Source organism: Pyrus communis, chromosome 13 (genome assembly GCF_041283825.1).
Source record: "Pyrus communis isolate YQ-2024b chromosome 13, ASM4128382v1, whole genome shotgun sequence".
NCBI classification, from domain to species: Eukaryota; Viridiplantae; Streptophyta; class Magnoliopsida; order Rosales; family Rosaceae; genus Pyrus; species Pyrus communis.
This window is the reverse complement of record NC_142577.1, coordinates 27,717,909-27,733,057: the sequence shown is the minus strand read 5'-3', so window position 1 is coordinate 27,733,057 and position 15,149 is coordinate 27,717,909. Positions and strand designations below refer to the sequence as shown.

Here is a 15,149-nt window from a genome sequence, read left to right as displayed (position 1 = left end):
ACACCAGAGTAACCAGTTCCCCCACTTATTACCAGACCAGACCCTTCCGGCTTTGGTTGTGAGATTCTCTCGTGCAACTAAGGCCATCTCCAACCGAGGGTTGGCCAGAGGGCTCGTTTTAGCTCTCTGGCCCTCCAAGATTCTCCAAAATATTAATATTTTAATGAACAGTACAATGTCATATTTGCCTCCGTCTGCAACCGAGGGCCAGAGGGCTCGTTTTAGCCATGCCAAAAAAAACCGTTTCCAACCGAGGGTCAAAGGGCCATAGGGCTAAACATAATTTATTATTTAAATTTAAAAACTACAACGATAACTGGCCCAAAAAACCAAAAAAATTAGAATTTAAATTTAATGAATGGTTTAGGTATTTATAAAAAAATAAAAAAAATTTGAATACAACGGCTAGTTGACTAGCCATCGTATTCAAAAAAATTTTAAGCAATCATGTCGGTTATAACCGACATGAAAGCTATATTTTCTGACCAGCCCCGGATTGCAGCCAGCCCTCCAGCCCTCTACCCCTCTCCGATTCCGTGGGGCCTTCTCAGATTCCACAACCCTCTGGCCTAGCCCTCGGTTGGAGATGGCCTAAGACTTAGTTTTAATATTGCCATCGTCAAATAAATACTTGTCATGTGTTCAAAAGTACATTATTCGTTTAATAGACGATTAACAATATGTCAAGAGATGAGAATCTCTTATTCAGGTCACGACTCCTGAGTATGATCGATCTTGTTCCAATTGGATTTGTGGTTCCCTTCCTTAACATATTTGGACACAATCATTGGATGCATGTTCACCTCCACCTTCTATCTCCATCGGGAAATTAAGATTAGACCCATCTCAGTACCATATCTTTTTAGGCTCTAGCTACCTAGATGTGTTCATTGTACACTTTCCTAACCTTTAGGGTGCTTTCTCTCTCATCCTAGCTGTTAGGTTAATTCATTTACATGCACTTATAATTAGAAAAATGATTTTTATACATCATTTTTAGTTTTTCTTACACCCTTCTTTATTTTTAACTGTTGATTGGATTGAATAAATTAAAGGCAATTACATTATTACTAACTTATTATGAGGTTTAACCCACTCCCCCACCCTTTTAGTATAGATAATATGATTCAAATTTGTCTTTGACGATAATCGAACATAAGACCTTTCACTTACAAGTGAAAATGAATACTACTAAGTGACATGAGTGTGTAATTAAGAAACTAAACAAAATGTGTGTTTATCATTTCCCTATAATTATTACTCCATTCTCTAACAATTTACAAGTTTTTTTATGATTTTATCAACCGATAGAGTTGTAGCTACAGGATTACCCATACTCGGGTTTTCGATTTGAGTAAGAAAAAAAAACTAGGGTTTCGGAAATCTTCAATCCGCGTTCCCCGTGCCTCTTATTTTAGAGAGTACAATTTGGGTGTGGAGTTTTATATGATTGACAAGTTTACATGTTAGTTAGTGTGCCCTAAATTTTAAACCCTAAACCGTGATATATACCAAGGATGCCCCAACAACTTGCCAGTGATGGTAATAAGGATTACATTATCCACACCAGTCCAGGTCAAACATTAACGACCAATGTTTATCGAAACAAAGCAATACTTTCAGTTACACACTTGACATCCATCCTAGATTAAGCATGAGCGATCAATGGTTATCCAAACCAAGAAGAGCACAAAGAAAGTAGCGGTCGACAATTTCCTATAAGCTGGCACAATGGCAATCGACAATTACAGTACGACGACGACCGGCAATTACTTGATCCAAGGACAATCTGCCTTCTGTTTTCTCTCTTTCCATCTCTTTTTATTAATTCAAAAATGGTAATATATGGGGAGGAACACCTTCCTACCATGTCCATTTGGACCATTTCTAATCTTTGTCATCATTTCGTGGCCCGTTTACCTCTAGGAAACGCAGGAACTATGGTGAGAATTAAGCTATGGTAACGGATTTCAGAGTAAATTTCAGAATATATAGTTTATGACTCTACACAAATAAATCTTTACAAGAAAACAAGATACAACACAACATTAATTAAGGAAAACATAGGAAATGCCTTAAAAAAGACATAGGAAATAATGTGACTAAACCAACAACCTCATCAAACAACATTAACAAACAAAAGAGAGAAAAATTCTTCATGTGTCCTAGATTCAAAACTCTTCCATCTCCTAAATTATTGTAATAGTTTTTAATTCTCCCCCTTAATAATATATATATATATATATTTTTTTTTTAAAGAGAGAAAAACTCCAAATTGTTCAAGCTGGTCAATTGGATGACGATGTCTCATTTTGATCCCAATTTGGGTGTTTTGTTTTTGGGTAAATTACATTTTACCCCTTCAGGTTTGGGGTCAATTTCAATTACTCACAGCATCTTTAAAATAGTTCAATTTCATACATCCGTTAGAAAATCGGTTAAGTAAACCGTTAAGTGATAACGTGCCAAATATGGGATCCACATTTGTGCTAATGTAATGTGACTGTCAAATTTGTGCCATATTTTTTTTATGCATTTAAAATATTATAATAATTTACCCTTAAAAAAAAAAAAAAAAAAAAAAACCCTAAAACCTATCTTCCCCGACCGACTTCTCCCTATCCTCTCTCTTCACCTCCCATCCCTTCTCTCTCCCCAGACCCACTCCTCCCTCTTCACCCCCCAACCCACCTCTTTTACTTCAAGGCATTAGTACTCCGACCGCCATGTGTGCACCAGTACTCCGGCGCCCCCAGCACGCGCCGCCTGAGGTCGATCCGCCACAGCCTTGCCACGTTGTCGACGACGATGAGGTCGGAGTCAAAGTAGATGATGCGACGGACGCCCAATGGGAAGAGATCCCCGAGGTAGATGCGCGAGTAGTTCAGGGGCTGATCAAGGGTGCAACGGACGAAGAATGAGATCTTGCCCCGGACGAGGTTGGAGTCGAAGTGGTAGAGGTGGAAGGTGAGGTAAGGGAAGGTGGAGGTGATGACGTGGTGGAGGTTGGAGGAGCGACGACTGCGGTGGAAGGTGGCGATGAAGTGGAAGACTATGTTTTCGAGGTAGGTAGCGTGACAGAGGACAGAGAAGACGCCGACAACAGAGCCTCGGAGGTAGGTGGTGTCCAATGTCATGGCGATGTGGATGATGGAGGTGTCGTAGTGGGAGTTCTGGTCCAACGAGGACCATGAGGTTTGGGGGCATCCTCGTCCGTTGCGGAATGCAGGTGCTTCTCGAAACTTGGGGGGCTCAACGACGGTGGAATTCGCTGGAAATTGTACAGTTGCAACTAGGAAGTGGGTCGGGGAAGATGGGTTTTAGGGTTGTTGTTGTTGTTTTTTTTTTTTTTTAAAGGTAAATTATTATAATATTTCAAATGCATAAAAAAATAGTTTTTTTGTCACATGGCACAAATTTGACAGCCATGTCAACACAAATATGGATCCCATATTTGCCACGTCATCACTTAAAGGTTTACTTAATAGATTTTCTAACGGATGTATGAAATTGAAATAAAATGAAAGCAAATGTATGAAATTGAAATGTTTTAAAGATGTTGTAAGGAATTGAAATTGACCCCAAACCTGAGGGGGTAAAATGTAATTTACCTTTTGTTTTTTAATGATTTCCTACTCTATGGGATATAGTATTTAGGGTACTTAAACTCGTATCTAAGCAAGTCGAATTTGAAACATCTCACTTATAAGTTGAGATAAATATGAATGTAATATGGTGCTAGTGGCTATCTTAATTTGGTGTTAACAAAACTAAGATTTTTTTGCCAGAGAGGCACAATTTTGAGTTCATTGAGCAAAGCAAGTGGTTAAGAGTGTTGAAAGTTACTGATTTATTATTGGATCTGGAGTTCGTAATTTGGTTTGTCTTTGCATCGTTGATTAGGATTTCCATCAATTTTTCTTTACTTATTAGTTTTGAAATTAATTGTAGGATTTGGATCGTTTGAACTTGTTTCTTACTATTGCTCTTCAATTCTTGTATAAACGATATACAAGGGAATGCAATTCTTGTATAAACTATTGGTCTTTAATTCTCGTATAAAAATCTGTTAAAACTTTTCAACAAGGTCGTTGTAGTATAGTGGTAAGTATTCCCGCCTGTCACGCGGGTGACCCGGGTTCGATCCCCGGCAACGGCGCTCTTTTTTTCATTTCCCCCCAATTTTTGTGATCCCGCCTTCTCTTACCGACTGGTAATTATAATTTCTTCAATCTCAAAAGCCTCTCTCGTTTTCGTTCTCGTCACAAATTGATTTATTTTTTGTTGATGGAACAGCAGAAAGGAGTTCGTTACCTTTGATGAGTTTCAGTATCGGGGCCTCTGGAACAGATGTAGGCATAGGCATGTTCAATCTTGGAAATACGACGAATCACAGGGAAGAGAAGTAGGAGAGGTGGGCTTGTAAATAAGTCATTCAGCTTGGCAATGAAGAAAATGACATGTTTAAATATCCGAAAGTAATGCTACGTACCATTTCCTGCTCATCAAGGAGAGAGTGACTTTCAGCCAAAGATAGTTTGCCCTAGATTCTGTTGGCGCCTCCAATCATCTTAGGAAGGATGATGCTGTTCATGAAGACGCAAGGCTTTTTACAAGTTGTTGAGATTGTAAATCTACCGCGGTAGCCAGCAACTTGTCTGCAAATGAAGATCCAAGAGTTGTTGGTTCTTGGACAACAAACCTTAACCGAACTGAGGGAGACCTACTGCTTGACGGACAATGTGATGCAGAAGGCCGGTCAGCATGATCTTTCGGGATACTTCCTTATCGAAGACACATTTTGCTTAGTGATCCGTCCGCGCGCGGTAGGTTATGGCGAACTTGTACTCAATTGGCTTAGAAATTCGAATGACGAGCTCTCAGAAAATGGGCATGCCTTGACAGCCTTGTAGCTGGAAAGTCACAGAAGGAGCTAAAAGCAATTAAGTGATGTCACGAACTCTGAATTGCCTAGTTCGATTTTGTGATATTGTCATCGGGGAGACTAAAAACATACAACTGTAATTAGAGACGAGAGATTGCTTCATCCACAAGATATACGAAACAAGCTCAGCATGATTAATGGGGATTCTTGATAATCTTAATCTCAAACAAAACCACATTAATTGGGAATGTTGAGAGCCTTGCTCATGTTCAATTATAAATAATGATTAGTCAATAAAACAAAAATTTGCTACGATGAAGATGAAAGACACATGTTGGAACAAAAAATGGTTATACGAAAATGAACCGGACATCCAATTGCTTGCACCATAAGAATATCCCAATGAAAAATCTGTTTATATAGTTGGTCTTGATTCGTGAGCCATTTAGCCTCGACGTGTACCCAGTTGGACTGCGTACAACTAAACAAGAATGTTGTATGGTAAGGAATAAGGAGATTGAGTTTAAAAATTTGCTCTCCTCGGCATTACCCATAAAATAATTACAATCATATACATTAAAGTAAGCGAAATAGACAACAAAAATGTTATTCTTATCATCTATTTGTACCATTATTTGCCCATAAAAAGTTATGATCAGATGCATTAAAGTAAGCAAAATAAGCAACAAAAATGTTATTTATATCATCTCTTTAATAAAAATAGGATCCATATGTGTTTGTGACTTTTATTTATTAGAAAGATGATACAAATAGACGGTAAGTGGCGGGTTTCCTTTGGTTGTTGTTGCATGCAGGGTTTGGGCCGAAATGGTAAGAAAGTCACAGCAACCTCCTTTACACGCAACGCAAAATCATACTGTTTTCTTTCTTTTTACCTACGTGGCAATCAATTATTGGGCCCTCATAGCATTTAAAGCCCAACGGAAGGAGTGATTCAACCAACGGAGAGGGAGAGAGAGTCGATATCGTTGTTGGGGTATCCAATCAAGGAGCCGAAGGTTGAAGAAAGACCAGCAACGAGAATCTCTGAAATTGGTTTGACCAAAATCACCCGCGACGATGCCGACGTTGACGAAGCTGTACACAATGCAAGAAGCGTCGCAGCACAACACCAAAGACAACTGCTGGGTCGTCATCGATGGCAAGGTAATTGTTTCCCCATGAATTCAAATGTTCAATTCAACCTAAAAACGAAGATGCCATGAGTTTTTCCTTTCGGGTATTTGTATTTTTAGATCTGTATGTTGCCTCTGGTAGCTAATCTTTGCACTGCATCCTGGGATTGATGCAAAGGGAACACTTTGAATATTCCAACTTTTAGGGTTGTTTGTGTTCAGGAGGATTCAGCGTGCCCTTAATCTTTGGGTCATAAAAAAGTCAAAGAATGAGACTTTGGATTACTACCTGCAAAACCCATATTCGATTTTCATTCTGTTCACTATTTACTGCTGTAATTCCTCTGCGTTTCTCTGTTTCTAGGTCAAGTTTCCTCCTTTCCCATCATAAATTTTGACCTATAGATAGTACGATTTGGTTGAATTGTCGTCGGGAGTAATCGTTATGTGTGTGTGGCTTTGCTATTCATAATCTTGTTTAAATTACATATGAATAGTCCTTATGGAATTTGATCTCGATTCGTGAGGCCTGTTGTATTCTGTTAAAATTATTACCGGCTTTTGTACTCGGGAATTTGGCGTAATCAATTTTCTTTTCCATCAAGTGAACTGGTTACTGGTTTAAGTACACGTCTTGCTGTATTCGTGTTGCTTGCAGCCTTACTGTGCTTGTGGCATTTACGAACTAATATTCGTCTGAGTTTATCTGCAAATTTGGTCAGTAATCTCGGCATCCTTCCTCTCTTAATATTCGAAAAAAAAATTTCAGTGAGGAATCCCATGACTGTTGGAAGCTCTTTATCATCCAAATTATTGTCTTGATTTACGAATTTGAAATCTGATTTTAAGGGATCGAATTGATTTTGTATGTCATAACGAATTTCAAATGTAGTTTTTCATTGCTGGTTCGGTTTCTCTGTTTTATTTTGATTTGGAGAACTATAATTTGACATCAAACTCAATGGTCTGATCATAGTGCATTGGTTAATCCCAGGTGTACGATGTGTCAACCTATTTGGACGACCACCCTGGTGGAGACGATGTGCTCCTGGCTGCAACTGGTACATTTATAAGCTTCCAATCTCCATAACTTACTCAACTTATTAGACTGTGCAATCAAGATTTTGTTTCAGTTCAGATAATCATCTCAAACAACAATGTAGATGTGTCATGATCTGAATTTTTGAGATTCGATTTCATTAGGAAGAGATGCCACCGAAGATTTTGAAGATGCCGGGCACAGCAAAACTGCGAGGGAGGAAATGGAAGCCTTCTGCATTGGGGAGCTTGACACCACCTCCTCGGATATTCCAGAGCTCGAGATTTTCTCCAAGAATCAGCCAACCGATTATCCAAAGAAGCTCGTGGACTTGACAAAGCAATACTGGGCTGTTCCTGCGGCTGTTGTTAGCATCTCCGTGGTTGTCGCGGTCTTGCACTTGCGCAAGAATTAACCGTCGGATACAATTGGCCCTTGTTATACGACTCAAAGGGAGAGTTCCTCACAATTTTGAATAATTAGGAGAAAACAGCAACCGAGAGAACTGCCCCATTTTTATCTAGATTTTCATGATTATATTATTGTTACAAATTATATGGAGATTGTATGTCGCGGTCTTGCACTTGCGCAAGCAGTAACCATCGGATACAATTGGCCCTTGTGTGTTTGTGAGTCTCCATTGTTGGAAGGATGGAAAATTACACTAAAATGTGCTTTATTGAATGTTTATTGTCCTTTTAGTTGTAAGAGCTTTTACTTTGATTGAAGTTAAAACTTGGCGTTATATTTTTAGCAAAGTTGTCGAATAATACACGCACGTACTTGATTGAAGTTGAAAACACTAAACCATTTAGCAAAGTTGCCAACTAAAGTATATTGTAGAATAATACACATAAATTTGATCGAGGTTTTTTTATTTTATTTTTTATTTTAGGTTTTTTGATACAATAATATTTTTACAACAAAATGTGAGGAATAAAGTAGTTTTGAATTTATCACTCACACCATTTAAACTTAAAAAGATCTTCACTTTTATAAAAAAAAGGAAATTAAATTGTAAAGCCTAAACAACATCAAACTTCAACGATCTAAGTTTTACACGTCTTGAAGTTTAAAAAGCAAAACAAGGGTATTATAGAATACCTTATATTCTCAAAGCACAGCAATACACAAACAAACAACAACAACTTCCGCCGGATTCGAACCCGTGACCTATTGGATTCGAAAATGGCTCAAACCCAACAACGCACAAGGGTACTGGCGACAAAGTTCTCAAATGTGAATTTATTTATCCAGACTTTTGTGAAGGATTGAATTTCTGAGGGATTGTGTGGGCATTGTGAGCGAAGCCGAACTCCCTTTGCTCGTCTGGTTCAGTTACATGTACAACTAGCACACTAAACATTTTCTTTTAATATAACGATATATTTACATTAAGAGATAAGTAAATGAATTGGTATTTTTTTTTTGTCAAACGATAGATTTGTTAGACTAGATTCTAGATTAGAAAGTCGACGAGGTTCGAATCCACGCCGTAATGCAAGGGCAACACTTCTATCCACCACTGTGGTAGATGGCCACTTGCAAATGAACTGGAATTAAACTCTTCATGTGCGAGATTTGGACATGAGACATCTCACTCTCAAGTGAAAAACTAATACCACTAAACTATAGTACTAAATAATCATTGACCTTGTTTTAAATACAATAAAAGTGAAGCCTAAAATGTACACATAACGAAGTTTTGTAGCAGGAGAAAATCCATAACGACCTACTTGAATTTTAAGAAGCTTAGGTCATGTTCGTTAACGTTTTGCAAAAGTGTTTTTCATTTTGCATATACAATAACGAGTGAAAAATGTGTTCGGCAAACTGTTTTCTGAAAATAAATTCAAAAAACAATATTTAGCCTGAGTTTTGTAGAACATCAAATTGACGTTTCCTTTATTTTTCAAGAACAGTTTTCAAAATAATGGAAAATAAAGATACATTATAAAACAAAATTAGCGTTTAATTAAAAAATAAAATCATGTATGTTGCCACTACTATCACTATTGCCACCACGACCACCACAACATTCTCCACCATCTCACCACCATTGCCACCATCTTTGACACTATCACCTCCCACCATCATCTTCATTGCCATCTCACCATGACCACCACCATATGCACCTCCTTCCCCACCATCGCTATCCCACCACCACTGTCACTACTGCCACCATATATATATATTAGGCCTTTAGTGATATTGATTAAAGATTTGCAAAAATTCTGTCTATGTGTGCGTTTCCAACTTTCCAAATATATATATATATATATATATAATTTTTTTTTTTTTTTTTAATTTGAAAACGTTTGAATTAAAACTGCATCTTAAAAGATATGCTCCTTGAAAATAGTATCACAGGGTTTAACTAAACAAAAAAAAAATACACTATCATGTTTTGTCCTATAACTAGAATACAAAACCCTTCAAAACATTGATAGCCATAGAAGCGATTCAAAATATTGATAGCCACACTCCCCAAGCATTACCCATTTGTTAAATTGGGAAGGAGAGAGGGAAAGAGAGAACGTGAGAATTTATTTAATTAATATTAGAAATATGCTAGAATCACATGTGAAAAGGTCAAATTTGGTTTATGTGAAATTACATTACTGTCCATAATTTTATTTTGCGATAGAAGACTAAATTGTCTTCTAACCACACGTTTGATATGATCACTCTTACAAAAGCATGAAATTATTTATGTTTTGGTCTCAACAACTTCATACTGGTTTCACAAGGTGTGAGAACTACTACTCTACTAAGAAATCAGCATCAGATATTGAAAAAAACATGTAACTCAAGCAGTTTCACGTGCACTTGAAATCTTGTACTCGAATCACCTCCCAATAGTAATTGTATTAAAAGAATACAAAGGCATATAACTCAAGTAGTAATTATACACATCTCGTATTTTATTAACTATGAAGAAAATTACTAAAATGTGCTTTATTGCATGTTTAATGTCCTTTGTTGACGAGAGTTTTTATTTTGATTGAAGTTAATTATGAACGCAACAAAAACTTATAAAAGAGCAAAACAAAGGTATTTTAGAATACCTTATACTTCCACACTGGTAACTTCTCGCAGACATCGGTAGCCCTGAACCCTAAACTTTAAACCCTGCGATCGATCTTTAGTCTATCTGCCAGTTTCGATCCCAAGACCTATTGGATTCGAACATCACTCAAATCCAACAGCGCACAAGGGAACCAGCCATGTTAACTCAAAAATTGTATACTTAAAGGGGAGCCAGATTTCTAAGGGCACATCAATGGCAAAACTGGGCGAACTCCTTTTTTTTCTGAAACTCCATTCACTCTCGTATGAGTTGATCCTGGCAAATGGATAGTGTTTTTGTTGTTTTTTTTGTCACACTCATTATTTTAACAGATCGTGTTGAGTCAAACCCATTATCTTAACGGATTCTTAATAGGTGACCCGAGAACGATCAAACTCGGTAGTGGATCGACTCATAACCTGTTATTTTTGTGCCGTTTCATGTTGGCTTAAAGACTCATGTAAGAAATTGTCATGCCTAATGTCTAGACTTGGCAAATGGGTCGTGTTCGTGTCGTTTATGTGTCGTACCTATTATCTTGACAGGTGATCTAATAATAACTCAAAACTTGTTATATTCCACCACTATTAACACCTCTATTGAGTCTATTCTCACCACTACTATTACTCCAAATTCACATCACTCTCGTCTCAACCACTATCGTCACCATTATTACCAAACAGAAATAAGCTTCCAATCTCCGTAACTTACTCAACTTGTTAGACTGTGCAATGAAGATTCTGTTTCAGTCAACCGATTATCCAAAGATGCTCGTGGACTTGACAAAGTAATACTGGGCTGTTCCTGCGGCTGTTGTTGGCATCTCCGTGGTTGTCGCGGTCGTGCACTTGCGCAAGAAGTAACCATCGGATACAATTTGCCCTCGTTATACGACTCAATGGGAGAGTTCTTCACATTTTTGAATAATTAGGAGAAAACAGCAACCGAGAGAACTGCCCCATTTTTTATCTAGATTTTCATGATTATATTATTGTTACAAATTATATGGAGATTGTGAAGTTAGGGGAAATCCATGGCTTGTGTGTGTGTGTCTCCATCGTCGAAAGATGGAAATTACACTAAAATGTGCTTTATTGAATGTTTAGTGTCCTTTTAGTGATAACAGCTTTTACTTTGATTGAAGTTAAAACTTGGCGCTATTTTTTTAGCAAAGTTGTCAAATAATACACGTACGTATTTGATTGAAATTGTAAAATAATACACGTACATTTGATCGAGGTTTTTTTTTTTTTCTTTTTTTGATACAATAATATTTTTTACAATAAAAGGTGAGAAATAAATTAGTTTTAAACTTGTCATTCACGCCATTTAAACTTAAAACCTTGTTCACAATTTATAAGTAAATAGGAATAATTTAGATTTTAATACACAATAAGAGTACGACAAGATTGTAATACTTAAGTGACACGTATTTGCTTGAAATTCAAATACACTAAAATGTGATTCAACTAAAAGTTTAAACAGAGGCTCTTAGGGAAAAGATCTTCACTTTTATAAAAAATGGAAATTAAATTGTAAGACTTAAACGACATCGAATTTCAATAATCTGAATTCTACACATCCTGATGTTTAGGAAGCAAAACAAAGGTATTATAGAATACCTTATATTCTCAAAGGGAAAGGGATCAAATTTCAAGGATCGGATCCTGAAAGCACAGCAATACACAAACAAACAACAACTTCTTCCGCCGGGTTCGATCCCATGACCTATTGGATTTGAAAATCGCTCATATCCAACAATGTACAAGGGTACTGGCGGCAAAGTTCTCAAATGTGAATTTTTTTATTCAGACTTTTGAGATTGTGGATTGATGAGCAAAGCCGAACTCCCTTTGCTCGTCTGGTTCAGTTACATGTACAACTAGCACGCTAAACATTTTTTTTTTTTAATATAACGATATATATATTTTTTTTGTCAGATGATAGATTTGTAATATTAGATACTAGATTAGGAAGCTAATGGAGTTTGAATCCATGTCGTGGTGCAAGGGCAACACTCCTCTCCACCATTGTGATAGAGGGCCACTTGCAAATGAACTAGTATCAAACTCTTCATCTGCGAGATTTGGACCTGAAACATCTCACTCTCAAGTGAAAAACTAATACCACTAAACCGTAGTACACATAACGGAGATTTGTAGCTGGAGAAAATCCATAACAACCTACTTGAATTTTAATAAGCTTAGGTCATGTTCGTTAACGTTTTGCAAAAAAATTGTTTTTCGTTTTGCATATACAATAACGGGTGAAAAATGTGTTCGGCATACTGTTTTGTGAAAATAAATTCAGAAAACAATATTTAGCCTGAGTTTTGTTGAACATCAAATTGACGTTTCCTTTATCTTTCAAGAATAGTTATCAAAATAATAATAAAAGATACATTGTAAAACAAAATTAGAGTTTAATTAAAAAAATAAAATCATGTATGTCACCACCATTGCCACCATCTTTGACACTATTACCTCCCACCACTATCATCTTCACTACCACCTCACCATGACCACCATCATATGCACCTCCTTCGCAACCATCGCCATCCCACCACCACCATCACTATTGCCACCATATATATATATATATATATATTAGGCCTTTGGTGATATTGATTAAAGATTTCCAAATATATATTTTTTAATTTGAAAACGTTTAAATTAAAACTGCATCTTAAAAGATCTGCTCCTTGAAAATAGTATCACGGGGTATAACTAAACAAAAAAAATACACTATCATGTTTTGTCCTATAACTAGAATACAAAAACCTTCAAAACATTGATAGCCACAGAAGCCCTTCAAAATATTGATAGCAACACTCCCCAAGCATAACCCATTTGTTAAATTGGGAGGGAGAGAGGGAAAGAGAGATAACGTGATAATTTATTTATTTAATATTAGAGATATGCTAGAATCATATGTGAAAATGTCAAATTTGATTTATGTGAAATTATATTACTGTCTATGATTTTAAATTGTCTTCTAACCACGCGGTTGATATGATCACTCTTACAAAATCATGAGATTATTTATGTTTTGGTCTTAACGACTTCATACTGGTTTCACAAGGTGTGAGAACTACTACTCTGCTAAGAAATCAGCACCAAATATTGAAAAAAGCATATAACTCAAGTGGTTTCATGTGCGCTTGAAATCTTGTACTCGAATCACCTCCCAATAGTACTTGTATTAAAAGAATACAAAGGCATATAACTCAAGTAGTAATTATACACATCTCGTGTTTTATTAACTATGAAAAAAAAGCTCACTAAAATGTGCTTTATTGCATGTTGAATGTCCTTTTGTTCATGAGAGTTTTTATTTTGATTGAAGTTAAATATGAACGCAACAAAAACTTATAAAAAAGCATTTTAGAATACCTTATACTTTCACACTGGTAATTTCTCGCAGACGTCGTTAGCCTGAACCCTAAACTTCAAACCCTGCAATCGATCTTTAGTCTATCTGCTAGTTCGAATCCCAAGACCTATTGGATTTGAACATCACTCAAACCCAACAGAGTACAAGGGAACCAGCCGCGTTAACTAAAAAAAAAGGGTGTGCTATCCACACACTTTTTGTTAATTTCTGTCTGTTGATCTTTTTCAATTCATCCGATCCGACGGTTGAAAATTAGAAGGATGTGTGGATATTTCTAAGGGCTTGGCCGGGTCTTTGTCGTCAATGGCCAACTGGGCGAACTCCTTTTTATTCTGAAACTCCATTCACTCTTGTATGAGTCGATCCTCGCAAATGGATAGTGTTTTTGTTGTTTTTTTGTCACATCCATTATTTTAATAAATCGTGTCGTGTCAAACTCATTATATTAACGGGTTCTTAACATGTGACCCGAGAATGATTCGACTCGGTAGTGAATCAACTCAAAACCTGTTATTTTCATGTCGTTTAGTGTTGGTTTAAAGACTCATGTAAGAAATTGTCATGCCTAATGTCTAGACTTGGCAAATGGGTCGTGTTCGTGTCGTTTATATGTCGTACCTGTTATCTTGATAGGTCATAGGTGATCTGATAATGACTCGAAACTTGTTATATTCCACCACTATTAACACCTCTATTCTCATCACTACTACTCCAACCACCATTGCTACTCACACCACTCTTGTCTCAACCACCATCGTCACCATTATTACCAAACAGAAATTTGTATTTTTTTTGACATTTGGTACCAGACGTGTTTTCTATTGTTTTTGTTTTGCAAGACAATTTTTCAAAAATAGTTTTGCAAAACATTACGGACCCTTATGGTACAGTAAAATCTCCGCAAAACAGAGTTTTATGAAGGTTGTTGCATTTTGCAAAACCGATCCAACTTTGTAAGCATCTTTTATTTGACTATGATTGTTGAGTATTTATATATCTTTGCGAGCGCTGAAATTTGAAAACAAAAATGTTATTAGTCATTTCGAAGCGGTTTTACCATTTAATATGCACATAAGCATTTATATATATTAGACCTTTGTTGCTATTGATTAAAGATTTGCAGAAATGTGTGCGTTTCCAATTTTCCAAAGATTTTCTTTTTATTGGAAAATATCTCATAACATCATAAGATAGTACAATATTCAAACGTGAATTTCAAAAATTAAAACTGGATCTTAAAAAGACATGCTGCTGAAAAATTATTATGGGGCATAACTAAAACAAAAGTATACACGATATTGATAGCCAAAACTATAATGTTTCACATTATTGACATGTGTTTGCCAAGATGAAAGAGTTACAAATTGCTTAAATTTGAGCGCAGGGTTGGAAAAAAAAAAAAAAAAAAAAAGCAAAACAAAGGTATTTTAGAATACCTCATATTTTATACTAAAGAAATACTAAGGGGACTTTTTGTGGATTATAATCACATCCATTCATCATCGTAGGAATATCCGACGAGGATCCTGCTGGTCCAAACTAAACAAGTCCATTCTCTCTGCCAGTTTCGATCCCAGGACCTATTGAACTCGACATCCTCAAATCCAACGATGTACGAGGGAACCG

The 15,149-nt window shown here is 36.5% G+C and overlaps 1 protein-coding gene, 1 non-coding gene and 1 pseudogene across 2 annotated transcripts; 2 read left to right on the top strand and 1 right to left on the bottom strand.

Annotated features, from left to right (window-relative positions):
• Nucleotides 1-2,631: 2,631 nt before the first annotated feature.
• Nucleotides 2,632-3,320, bottom strand: LOC137736330 (putative galacturonosyltransferase-like 3 pseudogene; annotated as a pseudogene).
• Nucleotides 3,321-4,087: 767 nt separating this feature from the next.
• TRNAD-GUC (transfer RNA aspartic acid (anticodon GUC)) lies at nt 4,088-4,159 on the top strand. Its single transcript has one exon. It is a non-coding gene; the product is annotated as a tRNA-Asp (tRNA).
• Nucleotides 4,160-5,828: 1,669 nt separating this feature from the next.
• Nucleotides 5,829-7,761, top strand: LOC137737947 (cytochrome b5). The gene is made up of 3 exons (XM_068477535.2): nt 5,829-6,052; nt 7,016-7,082; nt 7,225-7,761. The coding sequence occupies exons 1-3, from the start codon at nt 5,966-5,968 to the stop codon at nt 7,473-7,475; spliced, it is 405 nt and encodes a 134-aa protein (XP_068333636.2). The 5' UTR covers nt 5,829-5,965; the 3' UTR covers nt 7,476-7,761.
• The last annotated feature ends 7,388 nt before the right edge of the window (nt 7,762-15,149 follow it).

Bases quoted from the DNA above. Each gene is read 5' to 3' on its own strand.
- LOC137737947 (XM_068477535.2), top strand. From the start codon at position 5,966: ATGCCGACGTTGACGAAGCTGTACACAATGCAAGAAGCGTCGCAGCAC. The intron at 6,053-7,015 runs GTAATTGTTTCC...GGTTAATCCCAG, and splicing joins GGGTCGTCATCGATGGCAAG to GTGTACGATGTGTCAACCTA. The intron at 7,083-7,224 runs GTACATTTATAA...CGATTTCATTAG, and splicing joins TGTGCTCCTGGCTGCAACTG to GAAGAGATGCCACCGAAGAT.